Source organism: Suillus paluster (genome assembly GCF_016628075.1).
Source record: "Suillus paluster strain FC165 chromosome Unknown EDB91scaffold_60, whole genome shotgun sequence".
In the NCBI taxonomy this organism is placed as follows: Eukaryota; Fungi; Basidiomycota; class Agaricomycetes; order Boletales; family Suillaceae; genus Suillus; species Suillus paluster.
In genome coordinates, this window is record NW_024537620.1 from 238,650 (window position 1) to 264,157 (window position 25,508).

The following is a 25,508-nucleotide window of genomic DNA, read 5'->3' on the forward strand; positions in this document are numbered from 1 at the left end:
TTGAAAGAAATCAACCAATAGGAAAAGAGTCGTACAATACTGCTGATGACTGAGCATGACGTCGTGATATGTAAGTGATGAGTCAGACAGTGACTAAATAGAAACCCAAGATCTGACCAGTTCTTCTCCTGGAAGCGAGATTGTTCTAGCCCATGGAGTAGGGGAGCCAATTGGAGAAGCAATGGGTGATAGGTGAAGAGGTGAAGTTGTGACAGGAAGTGCAGTCATGTGACTGGTTCAGTAACTGGAAGTAGCCGAAGGAAAACCAAGAAATGAAAAATGATTTGTATTTGGGATTTGTGACAATTATTGGAGAAGGAGGAATGTAGCGGACAGGGAAACAGGGGGTCGGACCAGCAATAGGGATGCTCACAGGTGGTGTTAGAGGTGCTCAGATCCGGTATATGACACGGCCCACAAATGTAAAGGGAGGCAAGTTGTCACTACTGGCATGACATACTGATTGCTGGAACCTGCAACAGTTTGAGCTCCTCACTCAAAATGGCACCAAACACCGCAGCAGAAGGATTTAAGTTGAGTTGTTGTCTTGTCATGCTCAGAACTGACTCATTCTCATCCCATCTTGCAATCGCTTGCACCTAGAACCATGTCTGAGGACCAGCCTGAGAAATCTTGTGGTCGATGTCGCAAACAAGTTGATGCCCTTCATTTAGGCCCAAGGAAAAGACTGTGTGTGCCTTTATATTTGCAGGAATCATTCACTACTGATTTATATTGCAGTTATAATACAGGAGTGTGACTGATCCATTGGTACACTATGGACGTCATTTTGGACGAACGGTCCATGCTCTTTGCAACTTCTAAGCCCTCCTTACAAATGGAATCTTGTGGATGGGAGAATTGGCTGACACTCCAGAAAAAAAAATTACTGCTGAGTATGTTACTCTCCTGCAGTGTTATGTGCAACATGTTCAATCAGGTGTATGTTCCAAGGGAAAGGTATGAGCATCATGTTTTTCAAGAGCTCCTCAAATCTGTTGCAGGCCTAGAAGAGCCCTTGATGCAGGGTGGAGATGATGAAGTCGACATTGTTGCAGAGCTGGCAAGTATCATCCACCATTCTTACTATGTCTTCAAGTTAACTGTTTATCTTATATATCATTAGCTCACCAAAGGTGCATCTGGAGTAAGGGGCGATGATACCAAAAGCCTCAAAGGTAGTGTACTCAACTGGATCACCCCAAAGGGACAGAATCTTGTCCCTCCTCTTGCTTGCAATGTGAAAATTGACCATGGTTTCCACCATGAATGGACAGGCACTTTGCTTTGTTCTGCCGGCATTGACTGGTCAAACCCAGAGTGTGTGATATCTTGTTTATCTCTTTCCTTGGTGACTGATGGAGTGCAGGACAAAAACTAGGCCATGAAGTGGTGAGATCATTGTGACTGGAGACCAATGGCCATTATTCTTGTACACCAATTACCATTATGATCCTGAAGATCCATGGAATGGTTTGTTTCAAAGTTCCTTACTGGTTTGTGTATGATACAAGCTTCATCATGTCGCTTCCAAATGTCTCAACTAAGATTGCAGGCCTACAAACACATCTTTATGTCCCCTAGTTCTGTGGACAGAGAACCAAAGGCAACTCATTCAGATAATGCTCGGATTCACAGGATGACTCGAGTTACTTTGCCGTTGGTTGCATACATCGCAACACAAGTGTGTCAATGCTTCTAATCTATACTATGTTCTTACTCAGTGAGCATTCCTCTCAGGTCCAATTTGCCCTCACATCATCACCTGTGTTCTCGTGTACAGACACAGTTACTGACTCTGAAAGGTTCTACAATTCCATTTTGGACATTTTTGAAGACCCAGATGAAAAACAAGAGGTGGATAAACTTGTTGTATGGTGGAACAGGTAATTGATAACTCAGAAGTTACATTCTGTTCTGCTGATTCTAGTATTTTTAGGCAGGTCTTCCCTTCGTACTCAACTGCTCAACATCCCCTTGCCAAGAATAGTGCACTAGCGAGGATTCAGGAGAAGTGAGCACAGATGAAAGAGTTAGTTTCAGTCCCTAATGGTGGTAGCAGCAGCGTGTAGCATAGAGTCAGCCACTGTAACTACTAGTGGAGAATCCATATCTGTGATCCCACTATCCCGCTATTTATAATATATGCATGCTGCAAGTAGCCTGTAACATGTCACTGAGGTCATTTCAAACATCAGATTGAACATGTAGTGATCAATTCTACTCATTTTTGTATGTTTCTACCAATGGCAGCAATCAAGGTAGTCATGATGCTGTAATGTACTACAGATTTAGTTTAGTATTCCCACTTTAAATTGCATCAGCAAGGTCATGTTGTGCTTGTGCCGGTAATGTCATATCCCATACCTCCAGACCCAGAACTCCGGATCCTCCCCTGTGAAAGTCCAGTTCTCCATCCTATTCTCTGTCCAGTGCTCCACTTTCATCTCTGGACTCACTCCTATCTCCTTTTAGAATAACTTTTCTCTGGCTACTGGTTGTATACCTTTCCGCTTTGCTTACTGATCCGTCCATTTGTACTTCATTTCCGACTTCATTGCTTTGATCTGTTATGCACTTACTAATAGACTTTCCATATGCTTCAGGCATAGCTTTTACTTTGCTGACTGATTACTTACATGATACCTACAGTATATAAACTCCTGTAAAGCTCTGGTACTCCTCAGTTCGAATATCATCTTAGTTTTGCTCATTCCTGCTTCTCCGGGACTTGAGTCTGATCTCCTGTCCACCTCCGAGTCTTAGGGTTAATCCTTAAGACTATAACTCCGGCTCTACCTTAGGGTAGTCTAACTCTGTTCTGTTTCTACTCCGGACTTGTCCAAAGTAGTCTTACTCTATTCACTCCTAGCCTTCCGGAGTTCTGCCAAACTCCCCCTGCGTCTGACCTCCAGACTTACCTGGTGTGGGTACAACAAGTGCAGCGGAGAGAAATCAATCTACTACAAAGTTGGGTCTTTGCTGCCTACTGCCTCACTTGAGAACAAGCACGTTCGACCCTAAAGGGGATTGCTACTGGGGAGTGCTAATCTCTGTCTAAGCGACCCTAATCAACCCTACCGCAGGTAGGATGAGGATCCACAAAAATGCAGAACAAGCAGAACAAGCAGAACTTGTGTGGAACAAGCGGAACCCGAGCGGAACTCAAGTGGAATGGAAAGGAATGAAATGGAACTCAAACGGATAAAGCGCGGAACGTACTGATTCGTCAGAACTTGCAGGCGAAGTTGAAGGAAGTATATCATGAGGTTAGATTGATAGTGGGCATAAGTCAAAGCGGTCCTCTAGTAAGGTGAAGGGAAAGTGGGAAGGTAAAAGATGGGATTCGATAAAAACACCCAAGCCCTGAGTACCACTACTTATAGGGAATATTATTTTCAAGGAACACTGAGGTACAGGTAGTAAGTTCTCAGGAAGCGGAAGTGAAGGCAGGCAGTGCACATGGGCGCCAATACTCCAGAATAGGGGTCCGTGCCATAAGGGCATGTGTCAGTTTGATCCGGATAACATTAGGAACAGCGGGAAGAGGGATACAGCGTACCAATGGACCTGGAAGGATGGGGACAGGACATGCGAAGGTTGTCCGATGATGCGCGGGAATATTGGATAGTGCAGGCAGGTTCCGAAGGATGCGTGGGAATGCGGAACCCATTGGACGATGTGCGGGAAACGCAGAACGTGCAGAATATGCAGAACTGATGTGAGATGATGCGGAAAGGACGGGGTTTTACACCTACAGTGGGGGAATTCCCCACACTGGACTTCCATCGGACTTCCCCTCTGCCTCTCGGAAATTAAGGGCATGTACTCAGGTAAGGGGCACAGTGCACAAGCTGAAGCCAAGCCCTTTGAGTTACACTTCCTTTGAGCATGACCTTAACAGGTAACAACTACAACAAGTGTGTTTTTGGACAATATTTGTAAGAATGATACTGGTTGGACATGCCATAAAAGCAGGCATTCATTATATACATGGATACTAGAGTTTGTGATGCCTCATAATTGTAAAACTTGACCCTCCTTGCCATGCAGACACCCCCTTGCAATCACTGTCACCATGGTGACATTTGTGAGTTCTGTCAAGGCAAGTGTCCCTTGTAATTGAAGGGACTATAATCCACAAATCCATCACAATTGCAAAGCTAGATACTACATGATCATTTTATATTCCTTTGTTAGAGTCTTTGCCAACAAAGCTCATCCTTGCATGTTTGGCAAGTCCTATCATCTCTATCCTACTATATAAAACTTCACAATGTAACTTATCAATATTGCACTTAATGTAGTCATTTTACTCATTGCAATTCTTTATATACCAATACCATTCCATCATTGAATGTCTGATGACTGCCATTCTTCCACCAGCACACACCTGTGTGCAAGAGAGGATCTTGACAGAGGCAGACTGGGACATGGAATAGATGCTACATAATATATCTTTACTTAGTATTGGTGAATGAATGCAAATTTTGTGAAACATGCTATGGATTGAAAAATTTTGCAGCACCCAAATCCACTGGGCTGGTTCTGCTGCTGGTGGATATCCACCCTACTCACCAGTGGATAACTGACCCCTGATTTCTCCAGGGTAGATATCCACAGTGGATAACCCCCCAGAAGGTTATCCATGGTACACTAGTCCAAATGATAGGTTCAGAAATGGCTTAAACTTGATCCTGGGATCACATTCCAGCCATGTATCTGCTGTCTGAAATTTCCGACAACATTAGTGTTGCTGCAAGGTGAATCGAATCGAATTGAAGTGGAAATTTTGGGTAAATTGAGACAGTTCAACACTTATGAGTTGAAACAAAGTGTACCTTGTTTGACTTGCAATTTGGTAATGATTTCGGGAGTGATGTGGACTGATAGTTCAGCCAATGAGAAGCCATGAATTTTTACCACCCTCACCAAGTCCTGACAATGATTATTCACAAGTGACTACACAATGAGCAGATAGAAAGTGTAATACTCTACTTGCAATAAATCTCCCTTGCATTTGCAAATAACTGGTCAAGCTCAATAAATTTCCTGGCAGCCATCAGTTCATCAATTGCTCTAGGAGTCACAGGTCCAGATATTGTGTAGTCCCGCTCATCAGCCACCAAGTCCTCCATAAAATTCAGGTGAAATGCCCTGAAGTGATTCAAAGGATCTGCTTGGAGTCTGAAGTGGTGATAGTACTGTACCATGAGATTGTTGAGGACCAGTGAGATGAGATGATGATGATGATGCCAGCACTCAATCATTATGATGTTGAGTAGTTCATAGCTTACCATTGTTCCCAAGTATGTTAAGCAAATGATATGCTGCTGTCATTGTGATCACAGCCTGATATACTGCTCTAAGTTTAATCCTACCTGATATTCCCTGATTGATTAGTGGGCATGCATGCAGTCTGCTTTGCGACCTGAGTTTCGAGTCTTGAGATTGCACATGTGGGAGTCTGATGTTTACATTTTAAAATTAATTCTGAGAATGTCTGATCAACTGAAGATGAGATGGATGAACAAAGACTTCCAAGATCCTATCTCAAACTCATGAAGCTGTTCAACCACCCAAAGCTGGAACATGTTGAACCCATGCTTCTCCAATCGCTCTGAAAAAGTATTCTAAAACTAGTTATCAGTGTCATTTTCATAATAGAGTACATAGGACTATGTACACAAATTGGAACATATAATTCATCATTGAGGATCGCTTTGACATGTGCACCGTCCACTGGCACTCCAAGCTGGAACACCAGAAACTTGATGCATGATTGACAGATGATTTTTTCTACTGTACTACAACTACTGTATAATCTTGCTCGATTGTATTGCATGTTGTGTCTGTGCCATATCCCATACCTCCAGATCCAGAATTCTGGGTCTCTCCCCCTAAAGTCCAGTTCTCTGTCCTGTTATTTCACCCAGCGCTCTGCTCTCATCTCCGGACTCACCCTTATCTCCTTCAGAATAGTTATTGCTCTGGCTACCAGTTATGTCCTTTCCGCTATGCTTACTGATCCATCCGATTGTACTTCATTTCCAACCTCACTGCTTTGATCCATATACACTTACTAATAGACTTTCCACATGCTTCGTACATAGCCCTTACTTTGCTGACTGATTTACTTACATGATACCTACAGTATATAAACTCCTGTAATACTCCAGAACTCCTCAGTTCAAATATCATCTTAGTTCTGCTCATTCCTGCTTCTCCAGACTTGAGTCTCATCTCTTGTCTACCTCCGAGTCTTAGGGGTTAAACCTTAGGACTAAATCTCTGGCTCTACCTTAGGGTAGTTGTCATATACCAGATCCGAGCACCTCCAATACCACCTGTGAACATCCCCACCCCGGGTCCGACCCCCTGTTTCCCCGTCCGCTCCATTCCTCCTTCCCCGACAATGCACAAAGTGCATCTCAGCAGGATTAGCCCTGCTACCTCCGCCCGACCCTGTTCCACATTTCCGACACTACCCCTATGTCCTCCGACCCCATACCCCTTCCATCCAACCCTATCTGGAGTTCCGCTCCTCCGCCCTATCAGTCTGCCCGATCCTATTCCTACTCCCTCCGCTTTTCCGACCCGCGCAGGTCCTTCAGTTCCGCTTGTATTCCCCCACCCGACTATTAGTCCATCCGACTGCCTCACCGGTCCACTCCTAGACTAGGAACCACTCAACTGGTCCTATCCCTGTTTAGTATCATAGTTCCGCTTTTCGGATCACCGGTAATCCCTATACCCTAGCGATTTCTGATCCGTCACGTACATACTTTTCTCTGAGCCTTATTCTCGTATGTCTCAGTCATCCTCTTGTGATCCTGTACACTCAGCACATAGCCTCCTGCTATGCTATGCTAATTACTTAGAGTATATAAACATATGTACATCTGTCTGTAGATACTCAGTCTGAATATTACCTTTTCTAAGCCCTGCTCTTCTGCCCTTTGACTTAAAGCTTATCCCAAGTCAAATTCCTGTTTCCCGGCCTAGGGGATTGACTCCCTAGGTTGGCTGTCCTCCGATCCTCCGCTTCCCCGTTCCTCCGTCCCGCTGGTTCCACTGTTCCGTCGTTCCATCATTCCCCCATTCCTACATTCCTCCAATCCTCTGTTCCCCCATTCCCCTGTTTCCCCTTTCCCCCATTCCTCCGCTCGTCCAACTTCCCATGCATCGGAACTAAACCCCGCACTCTTGCATCCGTCCCCTCCATTCTGCTCTGTGTTGGACTTCGTCCAAGCAGTCCCTTCCACTCCGCTTCTACTGTTGGTTCCGACCACAGTAGTCTCCTGCCTCCCTCCTATTGGGCAGAACAACCCCCGCCCAACTTTCCCGCACTCACCTAGTAGTCCGTTGGTCCTCCTTCAGAGGACCCCTGTTTCGGTGCCCTGTCGGAACTCGTAGAACTCATGTTGGACTACATCCTGAAATTAGGGGCACATACTCGGGTAAGGGGCGCAGCGTATGAGCTGAAGCCAAGCCCCTCAGACTCCGCTTTACCCCTGAGCACGGTCTTAGCAGTAGTCTATACTCTATTCTGCTTCTACTCTGGACTTGTCCATAGTAGCCTTACTCTGCTCTCTCATAGTCTTCCGGAGTTCCACCGAACACCCCCAACGTCTGACCTCTGGACTTCCCTGGACTTCCATCGAACTTCCTCTCTGCCCCTCGGAAATTAAGGGCATGTACTCAGGTAAGGGGTGCAGCACACAAGCTGAAGCCGAAGCCCTTGAGTTGTCTTCCCCTTGAGCATGACCTTAACAGTCTGTCTGTACACCATGTTTTTTGCTGATCATATTGAGTCACTGATGGGCCGGTGGTGCATGATATCAATTAAATCTCCAATATCAATAAGCCAAAATAACCTATAATCACAATGTGTCTCCCTTATCACCTTCCGTCTCCTCCCTATTTTATCATGGCCCACCACAAGAGATCCTCCAGTCCCATCTCAACTTCATGATCCGAGTCGGAGAGCAGCAACCATGAGTCGTCCTCCAAGGAATCATCCGCCTTGTCTGTGGATAAGCCGTCTTCTTTGGGTAAGGATTCATATTTCTGGAATTGAAGTCTGATCGTGACACATCTTACACATCTCAGGGTCTCAAAAGGGGTCGGCCAAGTCTAGAAAGCTTGAGGAAAAATCTATGAAGTAAGTCGTCATCAATACTCGGCTGCATTGTGTTACTTATAGCACATATACCCATAGAAAATCTAATAATGGCACCAATGAAAAGTAAGTTCACGATCATGCGTGATTATGTCATGATCTTGGTGCGATCAAGACACTGATCAATTGATAGGAAAAAAACCAGGAGCTATTCGTAGTGGGAGGGAAGAGTGCACGATTGTCGTTGTCACTGATGAAGAAGCAATCTGCAAAGCATGTTGCAGCAGCACATGAAAAGGTTTTATATATATATATATCCTATAACACTTTTGACTTATGTGTGTTTATCTTCAGTCTGCCACCTCTACCTCTTTATCCCCCCCCCCATTGAAGCAGAGCCTACTGTCGACCACCCAGACATTTCAATTGTGCATCCTTCTCCGCCAACTACTTCTCCACCTCCCATTGAAGAAACCATGGTCCCACAACCAATGTCCATTCCTAGGCCCCATCCTGTCAAACCAGCTGAGCTGGCAACAGCTCATCTTCTGCACCTTGCTGACTGTCCCCCCTCTGAAGGCTGATGCTGTTGCTCCTGTTTCTGACAAGAGCAAGAAGCGAAAGTCAGAGGAGTTGGAGGTTGATGGCAACAGCTCCCTGAGTGAAGCCAAGTCTGACAGCCCAGTCCCTCCAAAGGGCGGGAAGAAGCGCCAAAAGAAGACTACCACTACTGCACCCAAGAAATGGAAAGGGCAAAAGTGATTCATGTTTTCTGGTATGCACTCACTCTTTTTCTGTACATTTATCTGATAGCGCGACATATTCCAGCTCATCCTACCCAGCATCCACTTGTTCACATCCCCCGTCACTAAATTTTGCTCTTCGGTTGCCCTTATATGTTTTTCTGTAGTTCACACATTTGCTCTCATTGCTGTCGCACTTGTCCACAATATTCCCAGATTCACATATTCACTCTCATTGCTGTCGTGCACTCATTTGCAATTCCTCATCACCGAGTTCAAATTTCACTCTCGCATTAACCGTAAATCAGTGTATATAATTGATGTCATGCACTACAAGAATTAGTGATGTTCCGGGCCGGCTTGGGCTCAAAGCCCCGGCTTAGGCTTGGCCTGGAGGGGCTTAGGCTCGCCAGAATTCAAGCCTGAGCTGTGAGCCCAAGCCGGCCCAAAGCCGGGGCTTTGGCCCAAGGAAGCCGCGGCCCGCGCGCTGAATTTTCTGCGATGGCGGTGTGAACAAGTGAGCATGCAGATACAAGCAAGTACATACATACATAGACACACAAAATGCACCTATATGTCGGGAACAATGCAGGCACGCACAAATGAGCGGCAGTGTGCGGAAACAAGTACAGACAAGCAAAAGTGAGTAGTGACATGCGGAAACAAGTAAAAACACGCAGACAAATGCAGAGGTGGAGTGCAGACGAGTGTAGACATGCACTAATATCAGCAGAGAAGTAAGGAGCATATGATCAGTTAGTTATAAATATTATCAATCGACAAATCGAACCCATTTCACAACTTGAAGACGCCGGATACAAACGAGCGCAGCCTGAGACACGTAAAGACAAGCACGCGAAGTGGCCGCAACGAAGTGCCAAAGAGTAAATGTACACAACTTCACAAATAGATATGTAGATATGTAGATGCTTGTCAGCAATGTACATACATAGATAAGTGAAAAAAGACGCACTTAGATTGCATGAACAAGCGCAAATGAATGCAAATGAGTTTCGGGTGAACGAAAAGACAATCACCAGGCGCAAACGTGCGCAGGACGGCAGAGACAAGTACAAACAAGTAGTACAGACAAGCAGCGACAGTTGCAGACAAACACAAATGCCATGTGCACGGAGACTAGTGCAGACGTGCACAAACATGCAAGGACTCAGAAGGACTGGAAGGACATAAAAAAAACTTGTCAGTAATGTAAATGAATGCAGAAAAAAAACACCTTTTCGTGACACTGATGTCGTCAGCGATGCTCTCGCTCGTCCTGGATGTCAACCAAAGCCGCGGCTTAGGCCGCCGGCTCAGGCTTTTCGAAACCCAAGCCCAGGCCTAAGCTTTCCTCAGGCCGTGACTTAGGCCCGGCCTATTTGGGCCCGGCTTGGGCTGGCCCAGGGCTTCAAGCCGGGCCGTGCACATCACTAACAAGAATGATACATGCTTATACTACCATACCACCACAATAACTCATTATAATGTGCCATAAGTTGCTCAGGCCTGCTTAGTAGCGCACCATATGTCAGATATGACGCATGACCCATCAGTTGATGATCGAATGAGCTAAAACTCAGTTTCTTGATCTGATCATCTAGGATGACCTGGGCCTGGGCTGGGCTGATGGGCCATGATGGCTGTGGTGAGGCTGATGACGGATGATAAGATCTTAGCATACCTTATCTAGGTTTGGGACTTTTGGTGACGCAGTCAGGGTCTGAATTCAAAGAGCAAGCGAGAATCTAAAAAATTCCTTTAGTGCTGGAGGGACAGCTATAAGCCTTCTGTTCTGAGTTATCGAGTTGACACGAATTTGGTCATTTCCAAGCGAACCGAGTTCACATCGAGTTCAACTCGCCTCGACAGCAACACTAGACAACACACAGTGATTGGTTTGTGCCTGACAGCGGATTCGAGCCGGCATTGACCTACACGGCAATCTGCTGGCATCGCAGATATCATCCATTGGAAAGGGGTGGATAGATTCTTCCTAAGCCACAATGTTCAGCACATAAAAGCAAGCCATCTTCCTACTATCCTCTTTGGATTTATTTGATCCCATATCACATCCTCATAAACAATGCGTTTTTCCTTTGTCCTCGCCTTCGTCGCCGCGTTGACAGCAACAAGATCTGCAGCATCAATACTTGCCAGTGACCCTGACGATGACTGTCCTTGGTTGTGCTTGACTTATAATGACTGCAAGAACTGCTATGACTCGATTGCATGCGTGAGTATGAATAGTTTGCGTCCTGTGTTTAACCACACGACTCACTGGTGTTGTAGTTCCTCTTCGGATGCGTTTCATGGGCCTAGCCTGACGCATGTCACCACACTTTGAGAGGTTATTTAGGTTGGGGAATATGTTGGGAAGATGTCAAGTAATGAGCGAATTTTCACGAGATAATAAAGAGATAACTGCGCCACAAATATTCCGCCATTTGTCCAAGTAATGTGGGCTCGTCTATCGAAAGTACCCAGACGTTCTGGGAACTGGAAGAACCCGAGAGAGGTCCTAGGACGTCTGGTTCGAGACTAAGAGCCTGGACAGCTGCCGTTTATTTCGAGTTTATTTCTCAGTTTGTTTCTGTATGTGGCGTGGCAATGTGTGACTTGCGGTGACAATGAGTGACGCATTCGTGACATGTCCATGAGATTGGCTTGCGGCGGCGCTGGGCAGCGCTGTCATCACGATCAACTGCGACCAACAACAAGGTCCAATTCACAGCCTTCGTGCTTCGCTACTCCAAACTGTTCATTATTGGCCATCAGATACTATCTATTTTGTTCACTGTAATAAATACATGCTGAATGATTTTAGTCCATGAGAATGTACAAATTTTTTATTGAAATGGTAGAATACTTGAGCTCGCTGTTGCCTCCAGCGAGCACGAAGGTTTTGACACCGTGTGGCGTGAGGTCGCGCAATGTATCCAATTTGGTTCGTAACGCTGGACGGTGGCTTGTCACATTTATTTGTGCATGTTGTGGTAAATGAAATAAACTGCGAAATAAACTGCGAAATAAACGGCAGCTGTCCAGGCTCTAAGAGAAGGGAAGGGCAAAGTCCCAGACCCTCATTCCAGATACAAGCAGGAAATAAGTAAATAGTACGTATCCCCAACGTCCATCAAGCTCCAACCCCTGTGCCGCATAGATATGATTACTAGTGTCGTCGAGTGCACAATCTAGTTTACTTAGGAAACACCACCTACAGCAACAAATTACAGATTCCTAAATAAATTACTCGGCGTCCCTGGCCTCGGGATATAACTCATGTGCCACCTGATCTGCAATGGCTTCCTCGTGGTCAAGGGGTCCGTGAAGTTTCCGAAGGTCATCGTTATCCTCACCAACCTCAACCTCTTCTTCCAGATTGTTGATGAATTCAGAATGCGCCTGATCCTCCGGCTCACCAATACTACTCACGCTACCTCCTTGCACCTTAGCCTCCTCTTTTTCTCCAGCTGCTAGTTCCGGCGCTGCACTGGTTGGCTCGAACGTCACCACACTGATCTCCTTCTCATCCACAGGAACCGGCACATCCATCGCAAGCAACTGACTCTTGATCTCCTTTTGTTTATCTTTGGCAAACACATCTCGCCCAGGCTCCGGAGCGCCAATCGGGACGGCGGTGCTCTGTTCGTCTTGAGGCGGAACGACGGCATCTTGCCCGAGCTTGTCCTCGACCACAATAGCTGCGCGCCCACCGGGCTCACCTCCAATTGTCGCCATCGGGGTGTTCCGGTTCAAAGTAGGAACAGTGACACCTGAATACTGAGAGTACTGTCCGACATTTAGCTAGAGTGCTTCATGAATTATACGAGACTTACTTCGTCCAAAAACTCGTTACTAACAGATCCTCGTCAAAATCCAATCTCCTGATGCAACGTATAAGACTCACCAGGAAAAATCCCAAGTCTTTACCCACTGCCCGTTTGTGCATTTCTTTTTCGTCCAAGGATCGCCATAGGCTAGGGAACTAAATTTCGAGAATGTCATGATTGCTATGATCATGAGCACAGCAGCGATCTGTAACCGAATCTTTGGTCGTAGAGTCGATGTGACGAGGTCAAAAACGGCGCAGTTGAGCAGAATTGCGAAGTATAATGCAGGGAAGTAGTGGTGAAGGAAGAGTTGGCGGCCCATGAGGAAGAAGGGGAAGTAGTGCAAGCAGTACCCGGCGAAGAGAAAGCCGCAGAGGGAATCATACTTGACAACCTTGGCTAAAACAGGTTATCTGGATTAGCGTCACACTACACAGAACCACATTGATCCTCACTGTTGTCAAAATCACGATATCCTCTCTTCGCGCGGAGTATGAGGAACCCTCTGACGAACATGTATGTGACGACCGCAACCGTGCTTGACCACCAAACAAATGGATTGCCGATTAGGTAGATCTGGCGATGATCCTTGACCCAGAAGTTCTGATACACAGTTGATCAAATATGAACCCCAATTTCAATTGTACAACTCACAATGCCACGGCGAAGTCCAGGCCAGCTCAGAGGTCGAGAGTCGTACATGTGACGATCCGTCAATCCAGCATTCGTAGTCCACATAACCCGCTGAAGCTCCCAGAACTTGGACAGAAAACCAGGGATCTTGTAGTTGACCTTTGGAGCATTGACCGATACTATGAAAAGGGGATTTTGAAAACACGCCCGATTACATTGATAGGAAGACCTTACGTTGTGGATGCTTCGCAGCAGTCTCGACGTACCATAACGAGTTGGTCTTGACAGCGTTCTTGTTGCACGTGACCTCCTGCTGATCGAAACCCCACTCGGGGAGCTTCACCTTGTGCGAGAAGAGGTAGCAGCCTGTATTCAGGTGCCTAAGCTTGAAATGCGTCCTCAACGTCCTCAAGCGTGTGTTCGACTCCTTATCACCGCGGTCGCCCTTTTCAATCTCAACAACCCAGTCGTCGTTGATGTCGCCGACGAAGCCAGACATGCCGTACCCTGAAACCTCGTTCTGGAAGTCGACATCTGATACGGGCGGGCGGACGTCGTGCGAATGGAGCGCCTTATCGGTCACGATATGCCTTAACTTGATGCGGGAGCCGTCGTCGATATACACGATAGGCTTGCGCTCGTAGTCGTACTGTTCATAGCTATCGATTGTTGCGTTGAGCACTCGCCAGATATTGTTCTCATCCCTATGAGGGTATAGTGTGATTTGTTGCTCTGTCCGGCCATTCAATGTGTGATGATAGAGAACGAAAGCCATACGTACGTGCACTTCCTCCAGGGTAATTGTGAGCATGGGAGTGTAGATAACCGCCTTGTGTGTTCAGATGTCGGATTGTGATCTCTGAACCAATTGCAACATCTATGTCAAAATGAATCAGTACATACACGTGCCGCACCGCAATATCATACGGACCTGCGTACGTGTCCTGCATCCCTTGACCTAGTGTCTGCCTGAATTCCGAGCTCATAAACGCGTCACCCTCTCCTGAACTTCCGAGAATGGCGAAATGCAGCTGGAACATCATCATGTAGAAAAGGATAGGTATCAAGATGAGACCAACAGCCCGCGCGAAGAAATGCCTAGCCCACATCCTTGGACTGACACGAAGGTCTCCCAAGAGAAGCCACAATTGCAAGATGGTGACAACGCCAACCGTAGCAATTGTGAATAGGCCAACCCATTTGCAGGATACGACGGCGCCTAGAGACAGACCAGTCAAAATGAGCCACGTCCACCACTGTTCGGTAAATGGTTCCTTCTTATCCTCATTCGAAAACCCCACAAAAAAGAAGGTGGCGAGAGCCGTGAAAAATACGAGGGGAGAATCCAGCAGGATATGGCGGGATTGTGTGATCAGTCCGTTCTCGAATGTCAGGAATATTGATGCCAGTAGGGCGGTGGTTGCGCGACAATCAAGAGCTCGTAGGGTGAGATATGCGAGGGGAATAGTTGCGACTCCAAATGTAGCGGGTACCATTCGCATAGCAACATATGGCACATTGTCAAAGACCCTAATTGATACATGCTCAACTCCAGAAAAATATGGTTGCCGACACACTCACTTCCCAATGTCCTTGAAGTCAAAATCGCCATTGAAGCCAAATACGAAGGCCGCCGCCGTGATCAGCAACTTTGCAAGTGGAGGGTGCACATCGACAAAATACCGCGTTTTGATATAGCGTGCTGCAAACTTACCAAAGTGCACCTCGTCGAAACTGGTGGAGAAATATGTCAGATTTGGTAGGACGAGTATTTGGCATACTCACACTACACTATCTGGTTTCGATATACGGAACATCCTGACGCCGGCTGCAATCAGAAGGACAACCACCAGCAGTTTCCATTCTCCAGGTGTGACGTTGAGACCACCTGGCGAATGACTTCGTCGGCCAGGCCCATACCCCTTGGAAGCTGCTTCTCGCCGTTCATCTGCACTCAAGTGGTCTTGTCGTACTGGTGGATATTTATGAGAGGAAGGAGCGGCATGTGGAAGACCGGGGGGCGGAGTAGCTGGACGCCGCACTCTGACGTTGGCGGCCATGACCTAGAATGAAGACAAAACGAAAAAAAAAAAAAGACAAAAAGTATCTAGATGAAGGGCAGAAGGCGCCAAGTAGGGATAGTAGAAAATGTGCTTTAGTAGTAAGTGACGCAACTTGCTACGGACAGGATGTTATTTGCTCTTATTGAATTTCCAAGGCTTTGGTCAATAAATGAAAACAACCACTTGATGCGGGTTTCTGTAAGTAGTCAAGACTGTCGTCCCTTAACCGTTACGCCAAAAGGCAGTGATAATGAAAGCTCATGCTTCATTATCTCGAACAGTATTTATGCTGATTATAGGAACTCAGGTAAGCCAACGGGCTTACAGTTTCACAATATTGAGAATCTTTTCATAAAATAAGCTGTAATGCAAGTATGACACTCAGCACTGTGTCTAGTAACTATTAGTAAGTATCATGTGTAATTAGTTCATTCAGATTCATCAGCCTCAGATTCAGACACCTCCTCTTCGTTCTCAGATTCCGACACCTCTTCGTTCTCAGACCCCGACGCATCCTCTTCGTTCTCAGATTCCGACACCTCTTCGTTCTCAGACCCCGACACATCCTCTTCGTTCTCAGACTCCGACACCTCCTCTTCGTTCTCAGATTCCTCTTCAGATTCAGATTCTTCCTCTTCATTCTCAGACTCCTCACTCTCTTCCTGTCCAGAAACAATAAGAACCGACCTGCCTCCATCTTTCGTGACACGAGCGCGTGTCTTCATGATAATATAACGCCTTCCAAACTGGGTCAGCTTCAAGACAGGTGCAGTATGCCCTTTAATCCTCGTTGCGCCACGAATTTCTGCATCCTCCGGAAACACGCCAAGCCCCGATGGCGCAAGAATAATCGCCTGGCCAGTCTTTATGTGTGCAGTTCGTTAGTGGAGCCCCGTGTTTCAGCATCCGACGTACCTGAAGCTTAACAACCGTGTCAAATGCTTCTTCTATAGACACGTCCGCAGAGATATGCCGTGCAAGGTGGTCCCACCACGCCGGAGAAGAAAATCGATGCATGATGGCGACGCTGCACAAGTCTAATAGAACAGGTGGCACTACAGTTGGCTCTGCAATTTGTGTAAGCCCTGACTCCCTTCTGATCGAGCACCGGAATTACCTTGCGTAGAAATAATGACGCGCATCCCTAAATGCCTCTGCTCTCTTGTGAGGGTCAAAAGGGCCTTGGTTAGACCGGCAACCCCTCTATTGGTGGACAAGTACTTTGGCGTGTTAGCGCAGTATAACTTCGAGGATATAACGAGCCAAATACCTTGTGGGCTTCATCGACGACAAGAACCTTTCCGGTCTCAACCTCAGCCCTCACGAACAACCTGGTGACGATCTCGAACAATCCGCATGCAGATCCTGGGTCAATGAATGGATCCGACAGATCAACAATGGTCAACTCTCCTGCACCAAAACGACGCCGGGTCGATTTGGGTGCAGTAACATTTGATCTGGGCCTACTGATATTAGCGTAAGACTTTGAACCAAAAGCGGTTGGCTCTGGACGATTGGGCTCCATGAACGAGTTCAGGAGAGCTAGGCGCTGCTCAAGACCAGCTATTTGGGCAGGGTTGAAGTTGCCTTTCGCTCCCTCAAGTCGCATCATGAATTTCCCATACGTGAATGTCTCTCCTAAATCTCGGAGAATACTCTAGATAGAGACAATTAGACTCCAATGAACTCCGAATAGATTGCCATTTACAACTCACGAGAACGATCTGGATGTAGAGGGGCGCTGAATCTGATGACCCGACAGCCATCATAGATAGAAAAGCCTGTGCGTCCAACTCTGTCTCATTGAAGAGTAAGGGAACTACATCAACGTTCTTTCCGAGAGGGGCATAAACTGCTTTCATAGTATTGAGAGAAGACCTTGACACGAAGACTCGCACTTTCGGCGTCCTTACGCCTTCCGTTGTTGGGACACCGACCCATGCAGCCTCGCTTGGAAGGGATCCCGCACCACCTTCTCCAAAGTGGAGGACAAGTCCCGCTAAAGGCTGCTGCAGGGATCCTATTTCCCGAAGTTTCGGAATGAGCATGTTTTCCAGCAGGACCGAAACCGTGTGGGATTTCCCTGATCCTTGTACTCCGCACACTACAGCAGAGAAAGGTGCATTCTAAAGTGCTTATGAGATATCGGCAGAATATCGATCTGACAGACTCACAGTGTTGATATAAAGTCTGGGATCTACAGGGACGTAGGCGCTTGATTTCGAACTTTGAATCGAACATGAATATAAAGGACAAAAAGAGAGAGAGACGTCGTACTGTATTGACAACACCTCACCCATCACTCCATACTGTGTGGAATTTTTCTTGTATCCAGCAGTTACATACGCCTCTCTCGTAATGAGAGGCGCGGTCTTCAGTTCGTGATCTTTACTTAGGTCTGACGCATCCACTGTTGAACTTTGGAGATGCTTTAACTCCACCTGCATCGATGAGAATCACGAAGCTAGCAGGTATAAGAACAAACATACTTTCGCAGCTTTCACTGTGTCAAGGTCATAAGGAACGGAGGGCGTCTCGTCAATTGATTCCGCGGGTTCTACTCCTGTGTCGGCATCTTCATCCTTTAGCCGTCAAGAAATTAGGTTACATAGACTCTCGAGGTACAACTTATATATACCACAGGGGCCGCCTCTGTGTTAGCCGACTTGTCTGAGAGGGACTTTTGGGGGGTCGATCTATCGGTCCTGGAGGAAAGCTATGAAAGTGAAAGTTTCAGTAACAGACTGATTAATACAAGAATGGAGTCGATTACGTTAGTCCTGAACGTGAATGGAACTGGTTTTGTCGAAATTGAAGTTTTGCGAACGGTCGAAGCCATGCCCGATGTAACCGGAAGTTGACTGGAAGGCTGACGGGCAGCAGGTTTCCGAGAGGTTACCTTGCCTGCTTTGCACTTCGTAACTACTCCATTCGGAGGCGGAGCCGATTCAGAACGTCCGACACCAGCAAACTACAAAACCTGTTTGCGGAGGTACATTCAAATGAGCCCAACAGCACGCACCATGAACTAAATAAAAGTCGAATGAGCAAGACACTCAGACATAATCATATCGGCAAGAGTGAACAGTCACACTGACCATTGAGCTAGTAAAGTTTATTGTCGTAAACAGTGAGCTTGAGGAATAACGTCGAGCAGAAAAATCCTCGAGACAAAGGACTGAAAGGCCTAGGGAACAAGGGTCAACGGAAAAATGCAAAGACGCGTAAGTTATATAAATTAAATTAGGACACCGCGACGCGATCACGTGCTTGATAATTTCTTGACCTAGTGCCGGCCTCGGCCCTCAAACTACTAGCTAGAACGTAGTGGCCTCGGCCCGAGGAACCGTTCTAGAGGAATATGCCGCCAACTTCGGTGAGCGATTGCTCAAGAACTCAAGCTCCTCGAGGCTGTTTTCAAATCATGATGGACCAGGACGCATAAGGATCGCCCAAGACGCGAGTAATAGAAACCGCCAAGCTTAGTAGAAGACTCAGAACTAGGGAATCGGCTCCGAGAACCCAACTTAACACTAGTGGATATCGGTTCTGCCAGTTATAACAAGCGTCCACGATTTGAAGTCGGCTTGCTATTCTCTCAGCCAGGAGAAACCGAGTAATTTTTCCAGCGCAGAGGAGGTCAAGTGCAACTTACAGTGTTGACAGTCTGGCCAGTGGCGAAACTGCCTCAGTAGTTCAGACGTCCAAAAACGGTGCGCCCCTGTGAGAACACTTGAACGCTTATGGCACCCACGTGTTTCCCCACTTCTCGTGCTCCTCCCGAGTCACTGGGTGTGACAACATGTCGCCCACATCGAACTTGCGGGAATGCGAAACTCTGCTTAAGCCTGACCAACACTATCCCCTGTACATCACTGCCAAGAAGTACTGGTTACCAGAATTTGAAGCTCACTGGGACGATGAGGATGCCGTCACCCTTGTTTTACTTCATTCGACTAGCTTTCATAAAGAGACTTGGCAGCCTACCCTGGAACGTATCTTCAAGTGTTCTTCATCTTACCCCCGAATTGCATCGAAATCCTTGAAGATCAAATGTGCATGGGCAATCGACTGCCCAAACCATGGTGTATCTGCTGCACTCAACGAGGACGCACTTCGGCAGGCACCTTTTTACCACGACTGTGAGTCACTTTGGTTGCACGATTGATAACAGAATAACAACTGGTGCAGTCGGGTGCCGCAGATATGCAGAGGCCGTCCATAGATTTATGTCTGCTGGACTAAGGCTCGAACCCACGGTTGACTTCCGAAGCCAACGCCTTGTTGGTATAGGTCATTCCCTCGGCGGAGTTGCTATGTCAGCACCTCATTCTTCACAACATGCCCGCTCTCGACTCACAGGTTCTGTGTTAGAACTATATTGCAGAACCTTGAACCAGCCATCAGATTTTTGTCTCTCATCCTCGTGGAACCCATGCTCAGTCCAACTGCAGATGCAGTGGAACCACTGCGCGATATGCTCATAAAAAATGCATACAAACGAAGAGACGTGTGGCCCTCCCGAGAATTTGCATATGAGAACCTGAAATCAAGAAAGCGATGTGAACGCTGGGACCCGCGTGTCCTGGACTTATATATTGTACTGCATCCCCTTGTCGTTCTATCACATCGTCACCTTAATGACATCGCAGAAATTTGGACTAAGGGCTCACACAGGTGCGAGTCACCTGAAAGCACCCTACGATGGTGTCAGCCTAGCATGCTCCCGCGAAGAAGAAGTAGTACGCGATCAAGATCCTTTGTTAATACTTGACCCCACTGAGACTACGCTTTCAGACAATGTACAGAGAGCCTGACGGTGCAACCAAACCAGTGCGAGATTTGGACAAAGTATGCCTACGCATTCCCGTTAGTATCGTGTTTGGAGGCGAGAATGATTACATGTACGCCACTTTTACGAATCGCTCAAGTGCGATCCTTGACAGACATGCGTTGCCGTAGACCCCGTGCAGTGCAGGATGCTCTAATTGATCCGGCTTCAGGCAGGCGTTTTTCCTGCGTCGTGCGGATTGATGGAACAGGACACCTAGTATGTAGCACACTCTTTCCTCTTCCGACGTCAGGGTAATCGTTTTTCATCAGGTGCCTCAGCACGTTCCCGACCAGCTTGGCAAACAGATATTCGATATTTTGTCCAGTGCACCCTCATTTTCTAGGCTATAGGATGTCACTCTGCTATTGATGATACAGATCCTCGGACAGCTTCCATCCTCGCCCATTCGCCTATCGGGCTGCCATCATCACCGACGATACCTCTCCACTGCAATAGCCTGCTCGTCAGGGCATCCCATTTCACGAACTTTTCGTCAAGCGTCATACTCGCCCGCCATAAGTCTTCGACAATACAACCCCACGCCCGCAGGGGATCAGTTATTGGTGGTTGAATATGCAATCCGTGACTGTGGTACGGCGGCTTAGAAGGGCTGGCAGGTCTGTTGATGGAACCAGATTCGCTGAAATCTATGCAAGACTCTAGTTGTTCGAGAATGCTGATTGCGGCCATGAGAACTCGCGACAAATGAAAAATTGAAGTCTGAGGCACGAGACTTGATCGTAGCGTCACACGAGCAGCTTGTTGGAGAATAGCAAGCGATGGCGCTACAGGAAAGTGAATCAGCTTCAGAAGGCGGTGGAAACAATGCCCATACCACTGCAATTCTGTAAAACCAGCAACAGGCATCTACACAGAGCATCTCGCCATTGCCCGTTCGTGGCACGCTGCAACTTCGCTGTGTTTGCTGTGACCAGAACGTTCTCAAGGATCTTTAGCCAAGCGAGGGTGTCTTCGGTGCTTTGCGGCAATTGTACCTGCATCTCGATCCAGGATAGAAGAGACGACTTCAAAACGAGGGAAGTAGTTGCCTGGACATTACAAGTCAGGTTAGCGAGCACCTGTGAAACAACTTGAATTAAGGGGTTGGTATGAGTGCTCGCGCCACGGACCTCCAATACTGCGCGTCGCAATACTTGATCGCGAACGGAGCTTTGCACAAGACTGGCAAGGAGCTCCCACGTATGTCGGCGTTTAAGCACCTTCCAATCTTCCGTACTCATCATCCCGTCGGACAGGAACCTAACAATCCAGCCACGCTCTTTCTTCCAGTCATCCGAACTGCCATAAAGCATGCCATATAACATGGGCACATCAGTCACGTCGAGTTCTGGACGCTGAAGAAGGAAACGCGACGTGCGTGGGTAGATGAAATTGGAAGGATAAAACACCCCACGAAGAGCGTGAGATAGAATTAATGATGCGAACGAAGGCAACCGCAAAGGAGGACCGTCGGATGGTTTGATCAGGTTCTTCAGGATGTTAAAGATGTACAGCGCGTGCTGCTTTTCTTGCATATCCGAAAGCTGACAAGGAGTAAGGATCCTGAGATCATAGAATAAACCAGATAGTACACGCACCTCCACCGATTTCCGCACCCTTGCCAACAAGCCAAGCGAGGCTTCACGGATCTTTTCGTCCTTTGCAGACAAACAGCGGACAAGTAAACTGAAAACATTCGATCGGAAAGTCTGCACCCATTCAAGGGACGAAGCTGGAGGGTGATGCGAAAGCATCTGGGCAACGAGCAGAATCACGAATAATGGATCGTAAACCTGCTCATCCAAGCCAACTTGCTCGTCTTCCTGCTCGTCTGACATACGTCTCCATATCGGGAACACGTGGCAGGTTCTCAGCACGCGTATGGGATCCATGTTTTGTATTGCATCAAGCTGATTTGAAATGGATATACCAGGGGAAGGTGACCACTTGGCGAGAATGGATGATGTAGGCATGTGTTTTTCAGCCTCATATAAACGGAAGACGCTCAGCAGATTTCTGTCTGCGACAGAGACGGTCCCGCCGTATATGCGCACGAGTGGAACGATATGTGAAGGCTGACATGTGTTAGTGGGATGGAGTCGGAATAGGGCAACGATAAAACGGATGATAAGATCTCTTCGAGACGACTCTTCAAAACCACATAGTTTGAAGAACTGAGGGTGTTGAAGTATGTTCTGCAGAGCCCGATTCACGACGACGGGCTAAAAACATCCATACTGAGCCTGAAGCCGTGGAAGATGGCAAGATAAGATCACCTTTAGTGGCGAGCACTGCAGTAATGCAATACCAATGTTGATAGCAACGGTATCAGTAAGTCGGTTCTGAATGATAGTCGTCAATAGAGGCTCTGCAAAATGTGCCTTTGCGTTGAATCCATGCTTGGTGAGTTTTGCTGCGGATGAGTTAGCACGGTACATGAAAAGCATATTCAATCTGACGTACTTAACTGGACTAAAATCAGTCGGTCCTCTTCATCTTCGCCTTCAGGGTCAGAGAAATGGCGCACTGCCCATTGCAGTCCGCGCTCAGCTAATTCTGTCACAAGATCGGCCAGTAGAGGAAAAGATTGAAAGCGGGAGGCAATGCACACGCTTTCGAGGGCGAATTGCTCGACAGCGTTGTGTTGCATATTCGTCAGTAGCAGGCCGATGAGCTGTCTTTTCCGAGCCGCATCCGCCTTGATCAGGATGCAGATGCAGCGGATGCATATATGTCTCAGCTCCTCAGGGCGACGACGCTGAGGTAAAATACGCTCAAAGAGCGCGATAATAGTGGTATCACGACACAAATCGATTACGTCGCCACCCATGGAGTCCAAAAGCGCATGTACTGCTGGTAGGACAAGTTCAAACGGAATGGTCGTCCAAGCTCCCGAATCGAGCCATGTGATAAACCGCTTTGCAACATCGGATTGAGTATAAACCAGCCCAGACACAAGGCGGGCCGTGGTATCCGTCCAAGTCGCCTTTTGAAACAGCGTCGAGACGAAATCAGCGGGGAGTATGTCCAGTTGGGAATTTCCAGAAGTCGACATGGGTCGTCGTGACAAGGAGAAGTCCAATGTCTTCGCTCGCGGAGGTTGTCCGTTATGGCACGACGGAAGATGTGAATTCACCACAACAGCAATTATTTCCTCGAGCACCTGGGAATCAGGTAATACCCGATATAACCTCAGCAGCTGCGAAATCGGGATTCTCGAACTAGCGCAACTGAAGGAACTCTTCAAGGTGTCAAGGGCAAACTCCAGAGCCTCCAGCACAGATGGTGTAAGCACAGCGTTATTGCATGCTTGATCAATGATGTTCACAAGGTTATCTGTGTCCATGTAACGTAGCCACAACTTGATGGAACGTCCCTGGGGAAGCATCAGGAATGTGAATACTAACGCAGTGGATCGTCGTACCGTCTGTAGTCGTCCTGACTGAATTGATGCCCTAAAACACTCCATCCAATATACACAAATCGAGGAGATCATCACCCTATCCCCCTCATTGCTGGGGTCAAGAGAAACCTCGAGGAAAGCGCACAGAGCTGCTCGAACAATTAACCGAGAGAACACCCATTAGTGAGAATATTACCTTCTTGCACGGTATCGGGAAGATCTCCAGACAAACACAGGCCACGGATGGAGGGCGCCCTCATTAGAACATACTCCTTTAGCCGAACACCATCTTCTTTCGAGAGTTCACGAAGTGCCCTGTGCATGATTGCAAATAACAAACGAAGTAAATCGCACACAAGAGATTCCCGCTCCATGGTCAAGCAGATATCATGTGCGACGAGGCAAACTGCACGTTCAATCTGAACCCGCGTGGGTGGTCTAATGAACAAACACTCCAGCATTGTTTCGCGGCATTGCTTGTTTGCGACGTCGGCATTAGAACTTTGCACGAACATCCAATCAAAGGAAAGCCTGTGTAGAGCGTTTGTTATTCACAACAACATAGAAGGCAGGTAACGCACACTTGGAGGAGCTGCCTTGAGGCAGACTTTAGATCACCGCCTTCCCACATTAGCAAATCTGCGGGATGAAGGTTCTCGAACAGATCCTTAAGAGCAGGGGAATAAAAGCGTTCAACCACGGCCGCAAGTCGGACGATATCTTGGGGCTGAAGAGTGGGCCCTACGAAGCGCAACCAGTCAACAAGTTCGTACGCGTTGTGAATGCGTACACTTGAGCTTTCAGCTAGAACGACATGGTCAATTGCCATCAAAAAGAAAGATATACGCTGCACACACGCAAAGGCACTCTTTCGATTTTTGTCAAGAAGTCTTCGACCTCTGGACTTGTCGTAGGTTCCGAGCGGCTACGCACCTCCTGGAAATGACTGAAACACTTGTCCATGATCGACACTTCACGCCGGATCGCAGCGGTGACGGAAGGATACTGAGAGAACAAATTCTCAGGCATCCCAGCAGCATCCACTTTCGCAGACAATATATGCAGAAATGCCAAGTCCCTCTGCTTGCTAGCCAGCTTAAATACAAGCCTTCTCAAAAACCCAGCAAGTGCAAGTCCATCCGATGGGGTGAGTAATTTTCCCGCTAGTTTCGCAGCAAATTGCTCGAGCACAGTCATGAGCAGCGGGCTAGGCACATCGACTGCCGTGTTCTCCATGGGTAGAAGATCCCGGAGTGCCTCCAAGTATCGATACGGGGTTTTTATACATCGCTGCGCGCAGTCGTCCAGAAAGGTGGCAACGCTATCAGACTCTTCTGTTAGGGCGGCGCCATCTGGGGCTTCGGAGCCCTCTCCGCGACAGGTCGTTGGGAGGGAGTCGAGCCACAAGTCGACCTCGTCAGGGTCTTCTTGGAAAAGGATGCTTTCAGCAAGCGTTTTCTTTAGCAGTGAGCGTAGGGTGCTTCGGACTGCTGTTGTAGGGGTAGCGCAAAAAATCCTGACAAGGGCATGAAGGTAAGTGTTGGAAGAGTTTGCTGTCATAAACGAAGGTAAGTTGGCGCACGAAGCCAAGGCAGGACACCGAATAATACTGACCAACTTTCCCAGACCACGTAAATTGGTCGCTTTCTTGTAGTAATCGGAGTACATGCAGTTGCTTCAAGCCATGCAGACCGCATACGTTTCCAGCTTCCCTTACAGCATCTTGGGACGCATCCACAAGACCCTGCAACAACTTCCCTACATCGAACCTCGCTTCCGCGACCATCTGAAGGAAACACAAATGATACAACCAAAGCAATCGCTGAGCACTCTCCCCAAGCAAAGCTAGTTTCACGTCTCCGCCATCTACCTTCATTTGG

General features: G+C 47.5%; 6 protein-coding genes across 6 annotated transcripts; 2 read left to right on the plus strand and 4 right to left on the minus strand.

Annotated features, from left to right (window-relative positions):
• Positions 1–607: 607 nt before the first annotated feature.
• EDB91DRAFT_1238858 (uncharacterized protein) lies at positions 608–2,018 on the plus strand (the record flags this gene model as incomplete). The annotated part of the gene is made up of 9 exons (XM_041321771.1): positions 608–690; positions 753–784; positions 827–896; positions 955–1,063; positions 1,127–1,320; positions 1,391–1,502; positions 1,556–1,684; positions 1,741–1,886; positions 1,940–2,018. 9 exons carry the CDS (start codon positions 608–610, stop codon positions 2,016–2,018), a joined length of 954 nt encoding a protein of 317 aa, XP_041173776.1.
• A 7,546-nt stretch (positions 2,019–9,564) lies between these two features.
• On the minus strand, positions 9,565–10,160 carry EDB91DRAFT_705119 (uncharacterized protein). The gene is made up of 2 exons (XM_041328154.1): positions 9,839–10,160; positions 9,565–9,763 (listed from the first exon to the last, which is right to left on the minus strand). Exons 1-2 carry the CDS (start codon positions 10,023–10,025, stop codon positions 9,618–9,620), a joined length of 333 nt encoding a protein of 110 aa, XP_041173777.1. The 5' UTR covers positions 10,026–10,160; the 3' UTR covers positions 9,565–9,617.
• Positions 10,161–11,914: 1,754 nt separating this feature from the next.
• EDB91DRAFT_704985 (glycosyltransferase family 39 protein) lies at positions 11,915–15,483 on the minus strand. The gene is made up of 10 exons (XM_041328153.1): positions 15,114–15,483; positions 14,910–15,062; positions 14,260–14,858; positions 14,110–14,205; positions 13,563–14,060; positions 13,350–13,507; positions 13,151–13,298; positions 12,773–13,094; positions 12,702–12,720; positions 11,915–12,654 (listed from the first exon to the last, which is right to left on the minus strand). The coding sequence occupies exons 1-10, from the start codon at positions 15,386–15,388 to the stop codon at positions 12,112–12,114; spliced, it is 2,811 nt and encodes a 936-aa protein (XP_041173778.1). The 5' UTR covers positions 15,389–15,483; the 3' UTR covers positions 11,915–12,111.
• Positions 15,484–15,819: 336 nt separating this feature from the next.
• EDB91DRAFT_1251964 (uncharacterized protein) lies at positions 15,820–18,230 on the minus strand (the record flags this gene model as incomplete). The annotated part of the gene is made up of 10 exons (XM_041323443.1): positions 15,820–16,254; positions 16,307–16,458; positions 16,509–16,611; positions 16,662–17,048; positions 17,107–17,517; positions 17,566–17,617; positions 17,669–17,832; positions 17,881–17,973; positions 18,030–18,107; positions 18,165–18,230. 10 exons carry the CDS (start codon positions 18,228–18,230, stop codon positions 15,820–15,822), a joined length of 1,941 nt encoding a protein of 646 aa, XP_041173779.1.
• Positions 18,231–19,152: 922 nt separating this feature from the next.
• On the plus strand, positions 19,153–20,803 carry EDB91DRAFT_705228 (Alpha/beta hydrolase fold-1). Its single transcript, XM_041328155.1, has 7 exons — positions 19,153–19,533; positions 19,583–19,709; positions 19,766–19,991; positions 20,044–20,133; positions 20,189–20,295; positions 20,354–20,441; positions 20,495–20,803. The coding sequence occupies exons 1-7, from the start codon at positions 19,194–19,196 to the stop codon at positions 20,573–20,575; spliced, it is 1,059 nt and encodes a 352-aa protein (XP_041173780.1). The 5' UTR covers positions 19,153–19,193; the 3' UTR covers positions 20,576–20,803.
• On the minus strand, positions 20,580–25,504 carry EDB91DRAFT_1058414 (uncharacterized protein; the record flags this gene model as incomplete). The annotated part of the gene is made up of 11 exons (XM_041314159.1): positions 20,580–21,010; positions 21,061–21,304; positions 21,356–21,769; positions 21,824–22,447; positions 22,502–22,638; positions 22,689–23,601; positions 23,650–23,777; positions 23,825–24,159; positions 24,210–24,432; positions 24,486–25,181; positions 25,243–25,504. 11 exons carry the CDS (start codon positions 25,502–25,504, stop codon positions 20,580–20,582), a joined length of 4,407 nt encoding a protein of 1,468 aa, XP_041173781.1.
• Positions 25,505–25,508: the final 4 nt, after the last annotated feature.

What these genes read in the sequence shown, in the direction of transcription:
- EDB91DRAFT_705119 (XM_041328154.1), bottom strand. Translation starts at nt 10,025, where the DNA reads ATGTTTGTGCACGTCTGCACTAGTCTCCGTGCACATGGCATTTGTGTT. An exon ending in CGCTTGTTCATGCAATCTAA is followed by an intron (nt 9,764 to 9,838) that starts GTGCGTCTTTTT and finishes CTATTTGTGAAG; the next exon opens with TTGTGTACATTTACTCTTTG.
- EDB91DRAFT_704985 (XM_041328153.1), bottom strand. Translation starts at nt 15,388, where the DNA reads ATGGCCGCCAACGTCAGAGTGCGGCGTCCAGCTACTCCGCCCCCCGGT. An exon ending in TCGAAACCAGATAGTGTAGT is followed by an intron (nt 15,063 to 15,113) that starts GTGAGTATGCCA and finishes TTTCTCCACCAG; the next exon opens with TTTCGACGAGGTGCACTTTG. An exon ending in TTACCCTGGAGGAAGTGCAC is followed by an intron (nt 14,061 to 14,109) that starts GTACGTATGGCT and finishes ATGGCCGGACAG; the next exon opens with AGCAACAAATCACACTATAC.
- EDB91DRAFT_705228 (XM_041328155.1), top strand. Translation starts at nt 19,194, where the DNA reads ATGTCGCCCACATCGAACTTGCGGGAATGCGAAACTCTGCTTAAGCCT. An exon ending in GTGTCCTGGACTTATATATT is followed by an intron (nt 19,992 to 20,043) that starts GTACTGCATCCC and finishes ATGACATCGCAG; the next exon opens with AAATTTGGACTAAGGGCTCA. An exon ending in GCTCCCGCGAAGAAGAAGTA is followed by an intron (nt 20,134 to 20,188) that starts GTACGCGATCAA and finishes CTACGCTTTCAG; the next exon opens with ACAATGTACAGAGAGCCTGA.